The 21043-nt window shown below is 40.5% G+C and overlaps 1 protein-coding gene across 3 annotated transcripts in view; it reads right to left on the bottom strand.

The window, feature by feature from the left end:
- Positions 1-21043, bottom strand: part of LOC122015265 — a 76474-nt gene that overhangs the window by 42355 nt on the left and 13076 nt on the right. For all 3 annotated transcript variants that reach the window (XM_042572063.1, XM_042572061.1, XM_042572062.1), the window contains exons 12-14: positions 1919-2079; positions 1732-1771; positions 1508-1651 (exon numbers count right to left, since the gene is read on the bottom strand). In XM_042572063.1, coding sequence (XP_042427997.1) covers positions 1508-1651; positions 1732-1771; positions 1919-2079 — 345 coding nt within the window. The remainder of the gene's footprint in view (positions 1-1507; positions 1652-1731; positions 1772-1918; positions 2080-21043) is intronic.

Below are 21043 nucleotides of genomic sequence, written 5' to 3'. Positions count from 1 at the left end.
GAGAAATCATCTTCCTCTTCATTCCTATTCAAAGGCGAGAATCTTCCTCATCATTCCCTCTCCTGAAGATGGATTCTCTCTTTCTTCTCTCCATGCAATAAGGTTACAACAAGGCTCCAACCCAAGTATTCTCCACCACCCCTCCACCCCCTTTTTTTTATTCATCAAGTGATAACAATATCTCTGCAAGAAATCAGCTGATTCTTAAACAAACACCAATTCCTCCTGATTCTTAATTTGATATACTTGCAATGATATTTCCATACGTTTTGATCTTATTTTCAATTTTCCAATGAACTTTGAACAGATATCCAAGATGTCGGACAAAATGTTATCGACTAGAGTTGATTCCAATCCAACTCTTAGACCCACGTCAGAATCAATTGAGCTACACAAGCTTATAGTGAATGATGATTACATTATGGATGAGGCCTTTCGGGCTATAAGATGATTTCCGGACCAATTTAGCAATTATAGCATTCTTCTCATCTTGACAACAGTTGGCATTGTTAATAAGGGTGATCTGTTGGATGCAACACATTCAGTCTACCTTTTGGTAGCCGCGCATGTGTTGAAGCATACATGAGAACCACTCTCTTCATATAATAGAAAGGCGTTGGGATTAACATCTAGAATAGGTCTAGGTTTATTGATTGGTGTTACATGTAGATTGCAATTAGTGGTTCTTCATTATTTTCTTGCAGTTAATACCACAACATGTTTTTGTCTGTTTATCTTCATAATGCATATTACCTTTTTCATTATTCCATCATGTTGCGTGCCCTACTTAGTTTTATCTGCTAACCTTCCTTCTTTTGCTGCTCCAAGGCCATGAGAAGGAGCCTAGGACTTTAGGGCCATGAGAAGGAGCCTAGGACTTTAGTGGGTTGAGATCAGTATTCAACTAGGAGGAAGATTTGAGGATGCTTGCCATGCTTTTGAGAATTTTATGAGATTTAAAATAATTTGTTTCTGTATTTTCTTTTTTTTTTCTTTTTTTTTTTTTGATAATCTAGATGCCCGACTAATCGTGGAGATAGACAGTCTTCCCTTGGTTCACCTATCAGATAAATATGAAGCAAAACACACTTAGCAACCGACCTCTAGGATATTCATCTCATTTGAAATTCAAATCTTGGTCCTCCTATTGTTCCTTTGAGTGTTTTACCACTCAACAAACCATTGGGGCATGTTTCTGCATGTTTATTTCCGCTTGTAATGAGTTAAGACTATTATTAATTATGAAATTTGAATTCATCTATATAAATTTTTTTTATAGCTTAACTAGTTCCTGAAAGTGGTAATTCTGAAAACACTCATTATCTATTTCTTATACGTGCAGCTGTCATGGATGTCATGGCATGCCAATAGCCATGGTGACTGACCAAGGGTGTGATAGACAGTTATTGCTTTTAGTACAAATCTTCAACTGAAGCAGACACAATGTATGATAAATCCTAGTGTGGACCTGTTTGCAACAAGAAAGAGGAATTCATCATATACACACCTCAGGAAGGCAGGGAGATAACTGCCCAAGTAGCCAGTTTGCTGTGGCAACCAAGTATGGAACAAAAGGGCATGATGAATACAATGGAAGAACACGGTTTCGAACTAATGAAGATGTATATTCAGAATTTCTCTCCTTCAAGAACTGTAAAGCAAGCAAAATACATCTATTTGATTTCCAACAAGGAGGAAAATATGTTCATAAGAAAAAAGGAAGCAACTCACAGCTTGAAGGCCTCCATATGCCATCAAAACACCATAGTAACTGCCACAGCAATCAAAATGCTATTAAGCATACAGAATTATTAATTTGCAAAAGTGTGAAATGAAACACAGTAAAATACCAGAGAGATTTACTTAATGATGTATGATTTCTGTTCTAAAATTTTGATCTGCATTGATAGAAACTCACTTCTGTACTATCTTTGATGAAGCCTTATCTTCATGACAAGGCATGGGGAACTTGGATAAGAATGGAATAACTAGGAGCTCCCCGGTAGAAGATTCTTGTTGCTTTCCTTTGCTCTTATCCCCTTTCTTACGTTTAGAATTGGAAGCGACTAAATGTGGACCCTGCAAACACCATAATTTATTCTCATGAATGAAAAATAAGAGAAAACCATGATTGGTGTTCCTTTGTGTGTGTGTGTGTGTGTGTGTGTGTGTGTGTGTGTGTGTGTGTGTGAAAGAGAGATTGATGTGTTTCGCAAGAACATCGACTACACCTTTTATGCCCTATTTACTCCGACACGAAAATGGAGGGGAAAAAATACAACAATAACAACCAAACTTTTATCCCACTAAATGGGATTGGTTATATAGATTCTTTGAATCCCCAAATTATCCTCATCTATATTTAAATGAATTTTATCCTTTTATCATTGCTAACCAACTCTTCTTTGGTCTCCTTCCTCGATTAATGGTCGTATTCGTCATGATCTCACATTGCTAACTCGGCATTTATTGATCGCCTAAATACATGTTCATACCATCTTAAACATATTTCTCAATGTTTTCCTTCAATAGATGCAAATAGGGGTGTCAAAAATGAACCCGACCCGACGATCCAACCCGAGTCAACCCGAAAAAAATCAGGTTCGGGTTGGGCATTTTTGGGTTCGGATTGGGTTCGGGTTGACCCGGGTTGACTTAAATATAGGATTTTGTGGATTTTTTTTGGGTTAAATCAAATTTTATTTTAAAAATTTAGATGTTTTTATGTATATTAATATCATGTTTGTATGATAATGATGGAGTATTGAGATAAAAGTGAATAATTATAGGGAAAATAGCCCAAAAAAGTCGTTTTGAATCGAATTTTCGGGTTATATGGGTCGGGTTCGGGTTGATCTAGTTGGTCGGGTTCGGGTTTAGGTGTTTTGGGTTGAACTCGGGTTCGGGTTCGGGTCGGGTTCGAGTTGGGTTAAAAAAAAAAAACTCAACCCGACCCAACCCAACCCACCCGAATTGACACCCCTAGATGCAAACCCACTTTCTTTTTAATATTTTCATAACTTATCATATCCATCCTCATATGTTTGCACATCTATTTTACATCCTTATCTCTACGACTCTCATATTCTACTTGCGTGCTCGTTTCACAACCCAACATTTAACTCCACATAGCATAGTAGGTCTAACCATCATTTTGTAAAACTTTTTTAAAAGTTTTAGCACTACTTTACAATCACAAAAAACATTTGATACCCTCCTCCATTTCTATTATCTTACTTATATCCTATGTAAAACATCTAAATCAACCCTTCCATCCTTTTGTAAAAAATTCTTAAATATTTTAAACTTTCGGTTACTAGTAACTCATCTCCCATCTTAAAAATTGTCAAGCTACATCTACTGCTACTAAATTCAAATTTCATAGATTTTGTCTTTACTAAGTCTAATTCTTTAACTTCCATTTTCACGTGTCTCATCGACTAAAACAATATTATTTGCAAAGTCACTATAGTAACATGGCTTAAATATGTCTGTGAGTTCAAGATATGGACTTAGAATTGATTTTTGATGTGGCCCTATTTTTATAACAATGTTTCAGTTAATCAACTTAGGAGTCTTTACTCGTCATTACAATCTTATACATATCATTAATTATTTCAATATACACTAACACCTTTCTTTTCCATATATCCATATAATTTCTTTCGAAAGTCTATAATGAGTTTTTTTAAGTTAATAAATATCATATTTAAGTCTCTTGATACTTTTCTATCAATTGTCTAAGAAGATGTATAACTTCTATCATCGACCTTTTAAACATGAATCCAAATATATTTACAATCACATTGATCACGTTCCTTAATCTTTTTTCTACCACTCTTTCCTAAAGTTTCATGGTATGGCTTATTAACTTAATGCTCCTATAATTTACATGAGTTTGTATGTCTCATTTGATTTTATACAAGCGACTAAAGTAGTTACCCTCCACTAATTAAGCATTTTCTTCGTTTTCAATATCCGATTGAATAACTTCGCAAGTCATTCAAAATCATGTTTTCTAGGCACTTTCATACCTCTATTAGAATATCATTTGGTCCAGTTGATTTTCCTTTTTTATCCTATTTAACGCCTATGTTACTTTTAAAATTGAATTCTCTAATAAAAATTTAAATTTTTATATTTCTCTAACCTATTTAAATTTCCTAAACTTAGTATCTGAACATTCATTAAAAAGTTAATAAAAATATCTCCTTCATCGATCTTTTATTTCTCCATCCTTCATTAGTATCCTATTGTAGTCATCTTTTATGCATCATATTTGAGAAAGATCCTTTATTTTCCTCTCTTACTTTACTATTTTATAGATATCCCTTTCCCCTTCTTTTGTATCAAGCTATTGATGCAAGCATTTGAAAGCTTCATTCTTGGCTTCACCTAATGCTCTCTTAGCTACTATATACTTTTAAAATTTTCTTCATTCATACAAGTGTAAGTAACTTATATGCTATTGTTTTCTCTTTAGTGTCTCTCGTACTTCGTCATTCCAACACCAATATTCTTTATTTATAATATCTATCCTTTTGACTCGCCAAGTATGCTGAGCTTTTCAAATTTGATGTCATCTTATCCCATATTGTATTTGAGTTGTCATTTATTTCTCAAAATACTTGCGCTCCTAGTCCTACCCTCTCATTAAAGATACTTTGCTTCCCATCCTTAACTTCCCCCATTTGATCTTAGAAGTCATGCACATTTTCTTTTTTATTGATATTATGATTGAGACACGCAACTAAGACAAGGAACGGTGAAAAAATATCATGGTGAAAAAATATCCTTAGCGAAAGGGAAGAAAAAAGTGGAGAAAAAAAGACAATGAAGGTAAATGACTAAAGAGAAAAGGAAAAGAAATCCTTACGGTCATGATGAAAAGTGAATCCCGATTGCCACAACCTCTTTGCAGCAAGGCCCCTACCTCACAGCCTCACCGCGAGGACGTGAACTCACAACAGCAACCTCTTAGAGACACCGCGACCTCGAGCTCATGGCTTTATGGCAATGTCGTCTCATTAAATTTCAAGTGGGATCTTCGTTGGAAGGGCAGAAAATTGATTCCACCCAATATTGGGTGAACGAAAAAATGAGTTAAAATTAATTAGTAGATGGATTTAGAATATGTTTGTCGATTATTTTTTTAATAAGTAAATAGAAAAAAGTGTGTCAACTTGTGTGTAATCCATCTTTTCTCTCATCCGCACCTAAGAGTAAAGAGGGCATTAGCTTCGAGAGGTAAGGCAAGTCAAAGGCCTATAGTGATATTTAAAAAAAAATGCTTTTAGGAGACATGTGAAGTGGCTAAAAGGCCGAAATCTGATACAAAGCAATGAACCTCATACTTATTATGATCTCTAAGTTACATTTTCTTAGTAAGAGTTATCGTTGATCGAATCAAAGAGTTCAAATGGAGAGTGCTAAGTATCTTTAGAATGGACTCTTAGAGGAGATAGAAATTAAGGTTCTAAAAGACATGTTAAGGTGACAAGAAGTCAACCCTGTATATTGTTGGGGTTAGAAGGTTGCAAGCATAGTCCCACAATGAAAACACATGAAAAAGATCATGGGTTTATAAGAGAAAAGATATCTCCATTGGTATGAGGTCTTTTGGGTAAAGCCTAAGAACAAAACCATGAAGGCTTAGGCCCAAAGTAGACAATATCATACCATTGTGGAAATATCTAAATTTTTTTTGATCCGACAATTGGTATCAGAGCCCGGACTGCCAGAAGGTTTAACCGCCGACTGTGCACAAGAGCTATGGTCTGATTGAACCATGTGGGTACAATATTGACCTCGAACAAAAAAAAATGGAAGCTCCTATGTTCGGATCAAGAGGATCATACACCAGAAGTAAGTCCTAGTTGTGGCTAGGCAAGGAAGTCCTAGTAGATCGGGTGGACCGAGGGACAGAAAGACCTGGTGGGTCGAGGATCGAGCGTGAGAAGTCTGTGGTCCTTTGTTTGAGGGGGGATTATTGGGATTGCAAGATTGCAAACATAGTCCCACATTGAAAACACATGAGAAAGATCATGGGTTTATAAGAGAAAAGATATCTCCAATGGTATGAGACCTTTTGGGTAGAGCCCAAGAGTAAAACCACGAGAGTTTAGACCCAAAATGGACAATATTGTGGAGATATCTAAATTTTTTTCGATCCTACACATATATCATATACAATAGATGTCGTCATAATTAAAAATATGAAAACAATAGTCAAATTAAAATAAACATAAACAATGACTACCATATACATCAAACTAAGTATATTAATCAATCACAAGTAAACAATTCTAAGAAAACTCAAACTCACTATTGATTACATAGTTTGAAACCTTGTAAGCGGTCAAAATGTGTCATTTCCATAAATTACTAAAACTTAACTATGGAACATGTATGAATGAAAAAAAATGTCTTCGTAACCAACAAAAGCACCAAAAAAATGTCAATGAGAATTAACCAGAGTCAGGATTTGAATAGCATAACTAAATAAAGATTGTTTAGGTTAATATTTTAAAATAAGTGGGGGAATAGATAGGCCAACTAAGGTCTCAACTGGATATCTCAAATAATTCATGTTGATTAATTATGTTGATGAACATGGGGAAAAAACAATAGAGCGTGTTGCAAAGTATGAAAGGGAGGCAGATTCAAGAAAAGGACACACTAATGGAAAATCCTGTGAGATACATGTTATAATCATCAATGCCTCTAGCATAATGATATAAGCATCAAGGAACAAGAGCAGTTTGACAGTCATGAAAAACTAACTAAATTATATGATACTGTTTCAGAAACAAAAGATACATCAAACACAATTGAACTGATTGGTACAGTTATGTTTGTTCTTTGATTCATACCATACATACAAATATGTAGATATTTATCTGTTTAAGTTTAAAAAGTCATGTAATGTGGTACTTAATTCTGTATGTTTGGTTTAGGCTTTCTGAAACAATAAAACTTAACCATACTTAAGTTAGCTTGTAAATAAAGCAATCAATCAGTAAAATACTAGATCACCAAGAGAAAATTATTTTAAGTTTAACAAGTTCACACATTCCAAATAGAAGTTACATAAGTAGCCATAAACCATTGAGCGAAATGATATACTAAATTGATGTAGGGCCAAGAGGCAAAGTATTAAATATAATTGACAGAAAAAAAAAGGCTACTTTTTTAATATCCTCAGCTTACAAGTAAATCACAGTCATCATTCTATCCAGAGAAAACCTAACTTCAAAGAGATGGGTGTTAGTATTAGCCCTAATACCAATTATGAGATGATTAATAAGGACATTTTGTATCATATTTCACTAATTAATAAAAAGTAAAGATGGTTATTATATTTATTTCAATTCAATGCCGAATGAATAAGTATAATAATGTCCTAGAGTAGGAGGTTCTAGTCTACAACATATCAATTGATTGAATCGATAGTGGGATTTTATAGATATATATGTTGGTTGCTACTCGGAAAGCCTATAGGTTCCACTGTACAAAAATTTTGTACAAAGGTCTGAACCTTTTCCTAGCTACCATGTGTTCTTTTAAATTAAATTTTGGATCGCCTGCGGAACTTAACACGTTTGATCCAAAACTTAATCTATTTGTTCTTTTAGGTTTTGACTTGGATCTCCTGCGGAACTTAACACGTTCGACCCAAGTCTCCTTAAGTTATTAATTCCATTAAATATTAATTTCCGACGTGGCGAGGCACATGGCCTTCTTGGATATGGGAGCAACCACCACCGACTAGACAAAACCTTTAATAGAAAGCTAATATTTAATTTCCTAAAATAACTTTAGGTTAACCAAAGAGAACAATCAAATCACAAGGAAAAGAAAGAAACAAAAGAACCAACTTCGAAAACCATATTCGAAATTCTAGAACGTAAGCCTTGTATTTGGTATTATTTCCATAAATAACTAGCATGATGAAATAGAAATTACTAGTTATACCTGTAAAACCTCTCGATCTTCATCAGATTCTCTTCTAACCCTGACGTTGTGGCAACGATCTACCGAGATGAGAAACCACCAACCACCTTCTCCTCCAAGCAAGGTTCGGCCACAAAGGAAGAACTTTACCAAAGAAGAAAATCAAAATACTAACCAAGCTCCAAGAGATGCTAGCTTTCTCCTTCTTCTTCTTCTTCTCCAAGTAGTATCCGGCCACCACAAGAACTCCAAGAGAGATGAAGTATTCGGCCACCACAAGAGGAAGAGAGGGAGAGGTAATGGCCAGCCACAACACCGAGGGAGAGAAAACAATAGAGGTTGTGTCTCATGAAGGCACCCTCCCCCTTCTTTTATATTCCTTGGCCTAGGCAAATTAGGAAATTTATTTACAATAAAATTTCCTTAATTTCCTGACATGATTTATTTGAGAAAATAAAATAAAATTTCCCAAATAAACTCTAATGGCCGGCCACATCAAGAGGAAGTAAATTGGACAAGTTTCAATCAACAATTAAAACTTTCCTTATTTGTTTCCGAAATTTTAAAAAATAAAATTTCTTTTAAAATCTCTTCATGGTTAATAAAAGGAAATATCTATAATTTTAATCTTATTAACATGTGAATAATTTTAAAGAAAAAATAAAAATCTCTCCAATCTATAAATAAGGAAAGAGATCTAATCTCTTTCTTTAATCTTTTATAAATCTTTTACAAGAGAGATATTTTAATTTTAATTCTCTTTAAATTATATCTTCCACATAATAATTAAATTTCTTTTTATTTAATTACGGTCGGCCCTACTAGCTTGGGTCTGCTGTAGGCCACCACCTTAAACCATCAGCCTCACTTAGCTCGGTTCCCAAGCTAGCTCGGGCCGGCCCCTTTAGTGGGTATGTATATATAAGACTTATAAATAAGAGGCTACGATAGGGACCGAGAGGAGGAATTGGTTTGGTCTCCGATAAAATCCCATGTTCGCCCCGACACACAACTTAATTTTATCAATGATAATTCATTCCACTAGAGAACTATCATGAACTACCGCACCAATCCCAAATTACATTTTGGCCTCCTTATTGTTAGTCTTCCCGTGTTTAAGATATCGAATGTCCACTAATTAAGAGTTACCGACAACTCATTTAATTAATATCTAAGTCCAAGAATAGGACCACTCAACCTTATTATCACGTCGGACTAAGTCCACCTGCAGGGTTTAATACGACAATCCTTATGAGCTCCTCTTGGGGACATTATCACCTAGATCTCTAGGACAGTTTCTTCTATAATCAACAACACACTATAAGTGATATCATTTCCCAATTTATCTGCTTATTGATTCATCGAACTAAATCTCACCCATTGATAAATTAAAGAAATAAATATCAAATATATGTGCTTGTTATTATATTAGGATTAAGAGCACACACTTCCATAATAACCGAGGTCTTTGTTCCTTTATAAAGTCAGTATAAAAGAAATGACCTCAAATGGTCCTACTCAATACACTCTGAGTGTACTAGTGTAATTATATAGTCAAGATAAACTAATACCTAATTACACTACGACCTTCTAATGGTTTGTTCCTTTCCATTCTGGTCGTGAGCTACTGTTTATAATTTATAAGGTACTGATAACATCATCTTCTGTATGTGACACCACATACTATGTTATCTACAATATAAATTAAATGAACAACTACAAACAAATGTAGATAATTAGACCAAATGTGATTCTTTATTCATAATGAATGTTTTCAAAGCTTAGGCTTTCAGTATACACTCCAACAATATAGAACACTACTCTTAACTATTTCTAATGAAGCATTAATATGCAAGGGCATATCTGTGACCCCTTGATTAGTAGAGCACAAGAACGCATGGTCATGCTCAAATTAATTTATGCGGCAGTAAAGGGAGCCCACCAAGGACGAGTCAAAGTTAGGTCAAGCAGTCGACGTGGAGGTCAAGAACAAGATGGTCAAAGGCATAGCATCGCTGGGTCACCAAGGTTGGCCGAGCGAAAGGAGGACCCGCTCAGCCCGACCAAACCGGTCCTCCAGCTAAGCGTGGCAACACCCCAATAGTCGGACGGCCAAAGAGAGGAGAGCATATGTCCGCAATGGTGACAACCAATAATGTGATGAGTCAATAAAGAGAGTCCACCAAAGACGAGTCAAAGGTAGGTCAAGCGGCCGACGTGGAGGTCAAGATCAAGGTGATCAAAGGCGTAGAATCGTTGGGTCACCAAGGTTGGCCGAGCGGGAGGAGGGCCCGCTCAACCCGACCAGACCGATCTTCCGGCTGGGCGTTGGCCACACCCCGATAGCGGGACGGCCAAAGAAAGGAGAACAGATGTACGCGATGGTGACAACCAATTGAGAGTCAGTCCGACCGGACCTCAATCTACCAAGTCGAGCAACCGGGCAAGGAATCCAACCAAGCGACTATTTCGCTCGACCAAACAATGGGACTCCTTGCTTAGCTCATTGTATCCTTCTGGGAGTCAATACTGCTGACAACAGGATATAGTCAGCCGATAAATCGTATGACGGAAGCTTCCAACTGTCACGTCAGAGATTTGCACACCCTGTTAAGGAAAGGTGTTAGGGACATTTTTCTAACTTGTCTTTTCATAAGATAATTGGGAAAACGTGCACACACCTTAAGAAATGTGCACATCCGCTACTGGAGCACTATATAAAGGGAGTTCATGCATTGGCGGAGGTATGCGTTATTTGTGATTAGGCTCTTGTTGTTGCTACAGTTCTTTACCTTCTTGCTACTATTCCGATGACTGACTTGAGCGTCGGAGGGCCAACGTCGAGACTCCTTCCCTGGTCCGGCACTAACATTCTTGGTTTTACAAAGTAGAGCGAAGTCTTCACACGATCAACTACTAAGCCACATCCCAATCAGCTGTCTTCACTGCTTTCGGACAAGATCATATTTGCGTCATCTGTGGGAACTTAACCTATATCCAAGGCATGAAGATAAAGGACACTGGATGACTTACGACCGTGACATTGACGAAGAAAGAATTGGACATGCTGATACAAGCACGGGCGACCAAGATGGTGGAGCAGCAATAGCAGGCGATGGTCCAGCGCCAAGCAAATAAACCTGCGACGTCAACAACAAGACAGCAGGCCGGCTACAGAGACCGAGCGAAAAATATATCCGCTCGGAGGTCAAACAAAAAGTCGACCAACACATATAGGAATGCACCAAATGTGTCGATCCCCTTTCACTGAGTGTTCTTCCACACCCCTTCAGAGGAACAAGGCCGAGCGGATAAAGAGCAAGGATCCTCCACGACATATCTATCTGGGACGGACGAAAGGGAAAGACACCAAGGATCGATGATTCCCCCGAACGAATCAACAAGTAATTCTCTTAGGGGATCCTAGACGACCCACTACCACAACATTACACGTCATTAACAATCGGGGAGTACAATGGAACAACCGACCTAGAAGACCATCTAATAAAAATTGACAACAGGGTCACACTCCATCAATACACCGATGGAGTGAAATGCCGAGTCTTCCTCACTACTCTTTCTGGATCCGCACGGAAATGGTTCAGAAATCTGCCGATCGGATCAATCCACAACTTCAAAGACTTCCGAGCGGCGTTTCTACATCATTTTGCTAACAGTCGCAATTACCAGAAGGCGAATGTTAATTTGTCCTGTAAAGCAAAGACCCAAAGAAACATTAAAGGCCTACATCAAGAGGTTCAACCAGGTAGCCATGGACATCCCATCGGCCATCCTGAAAATCTTGGTAAGTGACTTTTTGCAGGGACTTACAGTAGACGAGTTCTTTCGCTCACTCATCCGAAAACCGCCAAAGGACTTCGACTGGTTGCTCCGAGGGGCTAGCAAATACACCAACGTAGAGGAGGCCAAAGCAGCTCGCAAAAAAGGAAACCATTCCTGAGTCGGCAAGCGCACCCATCAACCACCAAAGGGCTCCCGAGCGGGAGCAACTCAACCACATCAGGAGCCCTGAGCCCGAAGGGCTAGCAAATACACCAACGTAGAGGAGGCCAAAGCAGCTCGCAAAAAAGGAAACCATTCCTGAGTCGGCAAGCGCACCCATCAACCACCAAAGGGCTCCCGAGCGGGAGCAACTCAACCACATCAGGAGCCCTGAGCCCACGTTGTACAGCATGTGGAAGCAAAGCGACAGAAGGCTGCGAAAGACAGGTAGTGAACACCGTTGTTCTGCTCATACCATCGCTCGACGACACAGAATACCCAGGCCTACTACGACTTGAGGCCAGTTTCAAGCTGACCAACTCCGCAGGATATCGTCGTCGGTCACCCTCTCCTAATCGACATCATCGACGCCAATCAAGTGGACGTCGAGAAGAAGAAAGGCCGACAGCCAAGTAGCGTCAACACCAGCCTCAACGAGGTAATGCGAGTCCTGCCTGGGCTTCAGCTGAGCAAGCTCGATCTTCAGCTCGGGAGGAGGACAACAGGAGCAATGTCGCTCAGGACGACATCGGAATGATCTCTGGAGGGCCGACTGAAGGTGATTCCAATCGAGCTCGGAAGTCACACGCCTGGCGGCTGGAAATCCACACCGTTGGATGCAGCCAAGCGGCAACTATCAACCCAGTTAAAGTATTTATATCAACAGTGAAGCGGCGACTATAAACCCTTGGGCAATATAGATTATAGTCGAGCGGTAGCTATAAACCCAGGAATCGACAAAAACAACAACCGAGCGGCAGTTATAAACCCGGGAGTCGACAAAAACAACAGGCAAGCGACGACTATAAACTTGGAAGTCGACAAAAACAACAGCCGAGCGACGGCTATAAACCCGGGAGGCTACCAAAACAACAGCCAAGCAACGACTATAAACCCCGATAAAGTTAATATCAACAGTCGAGCGGTGACTATAAACCCTTGAGCAGTGATGCTTAAAGTCGAGCGGCGACCATAAACTCTCATTACAAATTTACCATAAGTCGAGCGACGGCTATAAACTCAGGACCAACGTGAAACAAACAACCGAGCGACGGCTATAAACTCTAGCATGTTAGTAATCGAGAGTCGAGCGATGACTATAAATCTTGGAATTAATAATAATTACCATCTGAGCAACGGCTATAAACCCTTGCCTTCAAGAATAGTAGTCGAGCGACGGCTATAAACCCTAGTAAACTAAATATCAACAGGCAAGTAGCGGCTATAAACCCAGGTAAAGTATTTATATCAATAGTCGAGCGGCGGCTATAAACCGGGGTAAAGTATTTATATTAACAGTCGAGCGGCGACTATAAACCCTTGGGGCAATGTAGATTGCAGCCGAGCAATGGCTATAAACCTGAGTTGACGAAAATAACAACCGAGCGGTGGCTATAAACTCAGGAGTAGATAAAAACAACAACCGAGCGACGGCTATAAACCCGAAAGTTGACAAAAACAACATCCGAGCGACGGCTATAAACCCGGAAGTCGATGAAAACAACAACCGAGCGGTGGCTATAAACCTGAGAGTCGATGAAAACAACAGCTGAGCAACGGCTTTAAACCCAAGAGTCAACGAAAATAATAGATGAGAGGCACCTAGCATTGCCATTCGAGAAGAATCAAAGCCGAGCGACGGCTTTAAACCTGAGCACAATGTAATTTGAGAGTCGAATAGTGACTATAAAACCTTGAGCCTTGATAATCAACCAGCCAAGCGACGGCTATAAACTCGAGTACAAGAGGGATAAACAGTCGAGCGGCGACTATAAATCCTGGAACAGTCGAGCGACAGCAATAGAACCTAGCGGGAGTCATCGAGACTTTCGAATAAAAAAACAAGTGTCAAACATTCCTAACCCGACAAGGCGAATCATAAGTGTGCGAAGAGGAATCCTCACATGAAAACTTCAAGAGTGGGAGATGCTCGACTCGATTGAGCCAAACGCCCGTTCTTATTTTCTATAATGGGATGTCACTCAGCCACGACTCAGGGTATTCAAACTATTGCACAGGGTAACTAAGTTAAATGAAAAATGAAACGCGTCGAGCAGGGATGCATGGATTAGTACTTGGTAGCTTTAAGGATGAAGTGATATATGGAGTCAAACGGAAGGACATTGTTTCACACTTAGAAGACGTTGAGGGTAAGGCAGCATACACGCAGGACGGAGGAACGTTGATTAATACTTGGAAATTTTTTACAAAAAATTAGAGGAAGTACAAAGAGCTGACAAGAAACTTAAGAAGAAAAACTATTCCAGTTCAGCAACGGCTTTCTCGAGAAGCAAGGCCACAAGATCATCCTTTCGAACGAATTCAACGAACATATCAGCAGACAAGTGGCCACCATCCTTCAGCTGTTGGACGAAGCCTGCTATGCCGAGGTCAAAAAGCCATAGAATCCGATCTGAGAAGAGCTAGGCCTTCCGAGCGGAGATACTTGGCTCAGAAGTCCTCGAGCCGAGCGAGCTCGTCCTCTTGATACTTAGCCAGCTGAGCCCTGGACGCATCTAGCTCGACCTTTAGAGATTTCAGCTCGATGTCTTGGTCGATGATTTTTTGTTGCTCCGTCGATCGGCTCGATTGTTCTTGCGCCATAGCTGTCTCAGTTTCCTTCAGCTTCTTGTCCAAGGCCGAGCCTCTAGGTTTTTCTTCTCCAAGTCCTCTATGGCGCGAAGTTTCCGAGTGTTCGCCGATTTGACCTTGGAGTCAAAATCCCGAGCTTGCTTGTTGAGCCTCTCAAGCTGCTTATTCTTCTCTACTGAAAGCGCCCACTCGAAACCCACTAACTGTTCGGAAGTCTTTTCAAGATCCTCCTTCAACTGAGCGACCTTAGCGATAAGCGCTTCAACAACAGCTCGGAATGCACTTGCTTCGCCGATTGGGGCTCGCAGCTGCTTATTTTCGTGCTCGAGGAAAGCCAACCTCTAACACATCGTCAAACTCTCCACCCAATACTGCAATAAGTAAAAGTTAGAACGACGCAGCAAAGGCGAATAACAACTCTTAAGGAACGTCACTTACCATGATAGATTTTTGCGTGAAGTCGTTAGCCAACTCCCTGGACGGAATGGTCATCGCCCTGCTCTTAACGTCCGTCTAGGTCTGAGCCAGAGAACCCTGAATATGGATCTTGTGCTCGGGCGATCGGGGTGTGTCATCGTCGGGGGAGCGCCAGGCATTAGTGGGCAAGCGGATCAAAGCCGAGATTTGTCTACGGCCGACCAGATCGGAGGGCACTGAAGTCGCCTGGCCCTTTGATTTGGACTTCAAAGGGCGGATGGTAGAGACTGAGTCCCCCAGATCGACCGGCGATGGAAAGAAAGAAACAAGCTATGCTAAAAGCATGTCGACCGGTAGTTCGAACAATGATAGAGTCCGATCGGACGAAGGGGGTGTTGGTAAAACAATCGTCCTCTCGAGGACAACAGAAGACGAGCTCTCACCCTGTCGGACAGGGATCGGAAAGTAGGCACTTCCATGGGCACAGGTGTTGAGGCTCCCGAGAGAGAGGTTCCCACCGAGCATAGCCTCTTTCTCTGTTGGCGCTGAATTAGTGGTTCGCCGGAACCCGCTGAATCGGTTTGTAACGACTCCGACGGAACGGCCACCGGGATCATGCTAGGCCACACGGGAGGAAGCTCGCCAGTGGTAGCGACTGCACTACTCCCTGCCGCTCGGCTCGCCTCACCGATCTGATCAGCTGAACTTCCGACCGACATAAGCTCACGGTTCTCCAGCTCGACAGCTCCGCAAGCATTGATCTCAACGGCGGAGAGCTTGCTCTTGCTGCTCAGGGACTTTAACATGACTTCAGCTGCAAAAACGAATGTGAAATCAGTTAGATTCTAAAGTGACATAGAAAGAAATAGTTTACCTAATGAGCCGAGCAGCCGTGAGCAAAAGGGACTAAGTCCAAAAACATATAGAACGCCTTCGTCCAATAGCTTTTGTATATGGTACTTCTGGCCGGCGAGATGAGCGGCTGCCTCGAGGTAGGTCGGCTCCCAACGATACTTGTGCAAAGCGGGAGACTTCATCAACTTCATTTGCCAGCTGATCTTGAATGATGGTCATTCGGGAAGGCGAACAAAAAAGTAATGCTCCTTCCCGTACTTGTTAGAGAAAGGCATTTTATCAAAGAATACAGAGCCCACTCGAGCCTGTATCAGAAAGGTTCCCGCCTCGAATAGCTTAGGATAGTAAAAATAATGGAAAATGTGAGGAATGAGCGGGATGTCATACAGGCGGAATAAGATTACCACCCTATACAAAAGTCTAAAGGAGTTTGGCACTAACTAGGGTAAAGGAATATGAAAGTATCTACAGATTTCAAAGAAGAAGGGGTGGATTGAGAAGCGCAGGCCGACCAAAAATTGATCTTTAAAAAAAGTAAGGCAATCGTCCGATGGCGTATGCGAGCGTGCATATGCAGTGAGAATGATTATTTGGTAGTCATCAGGAATATTGTAAGACATTTGCATCTACATTATTTCGCCGCCGTTAAAATCAGACTTGGTGGACATATACCATAGTCCAACGATGGGAGGAAGAGGAGAGGAGCAAGCCATGGAGAAACAACGAAAAGTAGAGGCGGGGATGTCGATGAAAATCAAGAAGCGGGCGAACAAAAGGAGAAAAAGCTTACTAAGAAATATTGTCGCCAACGAACGATGAAGGAGAGAATCGGTAGAGAGCGTGCGCGAGGAAGAAGATGTAATGAAGTAGGAGAACGACGGTGAAAAAAGGTTTATAAACCTTGGGGGCGGCTGCTCTATGTCGTCCAATCGAGGCCTACTGTAAAATACGACACCCAAATAATAATTAAATAATAAAGTTATTTGAAAAATAATCTTGTAGGAATTTTTGGAGATTTTTAGAAATTTTTCGGGATTTAAACGGAGGTCGAATGACACGTTTAAGGGGATGAATCGATTGGCCTAGAGAAAGCCTATTAGGAATACCCAATTAAGATGGAGTTGATTGGATTTATTAATATAAGGTTTAATTAATTAAACCTAACTTAAGTTAGGTTATTAAAACCTAAATTTCTCATTGTTCATTCCGGATTCCTTTTTCTCATCCCAAACTCATCTTCGCTGATCTTCTCCTCCCTTCTCCTCTTCGTGCTGTCGCCGACCACCGATCAACGACGCCGACTGTCTCCTTCCCGATCACCTCGACCGGTCTCTCTTCCCTGGGTGCCAGCCCGAGCAGAAGCTAACCAACACACTAGTTGCCTACAAGCCTGACGGTGCCCTACAATTCCATCACTGCCACCCCGTTCTTCGTCGCCACCTAATCACGCTAGTGGTGCCTGATCGCACCCGCACCACTAGATCCAGCCAAGGCAGTGTAAGAGTCGTTGTCTCCCTCTGCTCTAAGCCAGCACCGTTCATTTTGACCTAGAACCGCCGATTGCCTCCTTGACTACTCTGTCTCCATCGATAAGGATCAATTCTGGCACCCACTCACAGTGGGTCGACGTCTCTTGACCTAGCATTGCCACCAGCCACTGTTGCTTGCTGTCATCGCCGGAGAAGAAGAAGGTTAGGTAATGGTCCTTTTAACTTCAATGATAATGTAGATTTTGTAAATTACTGTAAGGATTCCTAATTAGTTGGATTTGGGATTGTTTTTCAATTAACAGTGGAAGATTGGTGTGCAATTGTTTGGTTCCAACCAATACAACTTCAACCATTACTGTTCGTTGGTGATCCATAGCTCCAGCCGTGAGCCACCGGCTATGCCATTGAGTTTGGGTGAGTTTTATGTGATGAACTTGTTAACCCTAATGAATTGGTGTATGGAATTATTTAGGGTTAAGTTAAACCTAATTTGATCGATAGAATGGATTAATTGGGGTTAAGAATCGGGTTAACCCTAATTTGCTCAATAAATTAGATTAATCGAAGTTAATTATTAATTAGAGTTAATTAATGATTGTTCGATTAAAATTTTTCTTAATTAGTTTTGGGATTTGATTTAGCTATTTAATTCATATTAAATTAGCTAAATAACATGTAATGATACAGGATTCTGATCATTGGAGACGGGCATCGTGACGAGGGATTTATTTGACACGAGCTATACATTAAATGCGAGTATTTCTTTCTTGGCCTCTATAGTTCTTTGAACTTAGTGCATGGATTAGTTGCTTTATCTTGACTCCACTCGTATTTTATTTGCGTTTAATACTTATATGCTTGATCTTTGAGATGATCTGTTTATTATTTATACAGTCTCATCTTTGGTTATTCTTACTCTGTAGTGTATGGTGTGTACTGTAGGAGTTATCATGCTGATTATGCACTATTAGTGTGCACACGTGTATAGGTATTGCTATGTATTGTAGATGTTGTTGGTAGACACATGTTGGATATTTTCATGCGTGTAGGTGTATGTGATGGATGGATCATGATTTTGGATCTATCGTGTGTTATATGTGTGCATACATATCAGGTGAGTATTATTGAAGGTATCCTGTCGATTATATCTGTATTGTGGTGTGTACACGTGTTTAGTGTATACTATTGGAGGTATCTAGTTGATTATACCTACGTTGAGTGTCCACACATATCAGGTGTGTATTATTAGATGTATCATGTTGATTATACCTATGTAGTGTGCGCACACGTGTCTTGTGTGTACTATTGGAGGATCATGTTGATTAGATTGTACCTATGTTAAGGGAGTTGTTGCATTGATGATCATTGTATCGGTATCGGTATCATGGTTATTTACATCATGTTCATCATTGCACTATATGCATACCGACGACCATTGCTCCTTAATGGTATGAGCTAATTTGACGATCATTACTCCCTTGCGATATGAGATAGTTTGACGACCCCCCCTTTCGGTGTGAGCTAGTTTGACGATCATTGCTCCCTTGTGGTATGAACTAGTTTGACGATCATTGCTCCCTTTCGGTACGAGCTAGTTTAATAGTCATTGCTCCCATGTGGTATGAACTAATTTGACGATCATTGCTCTCATGTGGTACGACCATTGCTCCCTTGTAGTTGGAGCCAGTTGATAGTGATTGTTATACCTCTAGATTTGCATGTCTCCTATCGACCAGGGCTCCCTCACGTTGTAGGATGAGATCAGAGCTAGTCGACGGTGAGTGTTATATCCTGGGTTGCCCACAGTGATCTATAGTAGAGTGATCTCGCGTAATCCCTAGCTAGATAGCTAGATGTCTTGATCACTTGTATTTTCTTGTGACGGAGTGTAGCTCCCACGTATAATGGCTTACTTGTGGTTTTATTCTTCAGTGATATGTGATAGAGTGATCTCGCGCAGCCCGTAGCTAGATAGTTACTTCCTGTCTGCCCACGGTGATCTGTGGTAGAGTGATCTCGCGCAGACGGGGACCCTGACGTTTCGGACTGCCCATAGCGATATGTGGTAGAGTGATCTCGCGCAGTCCTTAACTAGATAGCTAGATGTCTTAGTCACTTGCGGATTGTTTGTGGTAGAGCGTTGCTCCCACATATTGTGGATTGTTTATGGTGGAGCGTTGCTTCCACATATTGCAGATTGGTTGTGATGGAGCGTTGCTCTCACATACTACGGATTGTTGGCGGTGGAGTGTTGCTCCCACATACGATGGATTGCTTGTGGTGGAGCGTTGTTCTCACATATGACGTATTCTTGTGATGAGCGATGCTCTCACATTTGATGATCTATTACTGTTTATCATACATGATTATACTGTCATATATATTGCCTAGGTGTTATAAGCAGATTTGTTGTTGATCTATACTGTTTGTGTTAGACCGGTACGGGTATATATATTTGTTATGTCATATATATATAATCATGTTCTTATTTCTCTACTGAGACTGTATATCTTTTATCGCCTTACATTTTTGTCCATGTACTACCATGTTTTAATACCCGCTGAGTGATCCGCACTCACCACTTGAGTGATCCGCACTCATCACCCTTTGTACTGATTTTTTCTTTCGCCAGATAATAGGTATATGTTGAAGGAGTTGCTTGGAGGATCCTGACTACCAATCCCATGTCACATCCGAGATCCGTTTTCTTATTATTTCGCACTGTATTATTCCTACTTTGTTTTTTTATCGAACTTGGTTTGTAGTGATTCGACTTGCTTTTGGATTTTAGCCTTGTGGCTACCTTATTTTAGTTGTGTTGTGGTTGTGTAAGTCATGCCGACATGCAGTCAGTATATCTATTTTGTGTGGTTTCTTTTTGTTCCAGCCGTGTGGACTGAGTATATAACTACGTGGTTGTATATGTTCCAGCCGTGTGGACTGTTGATTATCTCTTGTGTGGTCTTATGGTTTTGTATTCATAATCCATTTGTCACTGCTACAGGGAAGGTGTTGTCCGATTTTCGTTGGACAATCTTACCCTTAGAGCATGATAGCTACGGAAAACAAAGTCAAGATCTAGTTGTTGAATTAAAAACGGCACTCATCACATCAATTGTGGATATTCACCTGTCATATCAAACGTGCAGCGGCAGAAAGCAGGATATGTGGCGCTTGGCGACAGGGAGACATTAATAAGGTTTAATTAAAGGGCATGGGTGACATGTTCGATATTAATGACTAGAGATTTGCATAGTCTTCAAGAAATTGGGATGACATCAACAACCATTAAGAAGCACTCAATCGTTGACAAAAGCGGCGAGAAGTTGAAAAATTGCTAAGTATTGCCCACTAGCATCCCGAACGACCGGTGCAGATTAAGAGGTAGCCGAGCGGCGGATCTAAACCCATGGCAGAGAGCTATAGTCGAGCGGCGACTCTAAATTCATAGCGGAAAGCGATTGCAGTATTCCCTAGATTCGAGCGACGGCTCTAAATCTGAGTAAAGTCGAGCGGCGACTATAAACTCTTGATCGATGGAACGTAAGGCCAAAGGTGGCTCTAGACCTATGGCAGAAAGCGATAGCCGAGCGGCAGCTCTAAATCTGAGTAAAGTCAACCGGCGAATATAAACTCTTAATCGATAGAACGCAAAGTCGAGCGGCGACTATAAACCCTTGATGAGTGAAAATATGAGCCGAGCGACAACTCTAAACCAAATAATGTTCGATCGA

This window comes from Zingiber officinale, chromosome 8B (assembly GCF_018446385.1).
Source record: "Zingiber officinale cultivar Zhangliang chromosome 8B, Zo_v1.1, whole genome shotgun sequence".
NCBI lineage: Eukaryota > Viridiplantae > Streptophyta > Magnoliopsida > Zingiberales > Zingiberaceae > Zingiber > Zingiber officinale.
The sequence above is the reverse complement of the archived record's forward strand: the minus strand, read 5'-3'. Positions and strand labels throughout refer to the sequence as shown.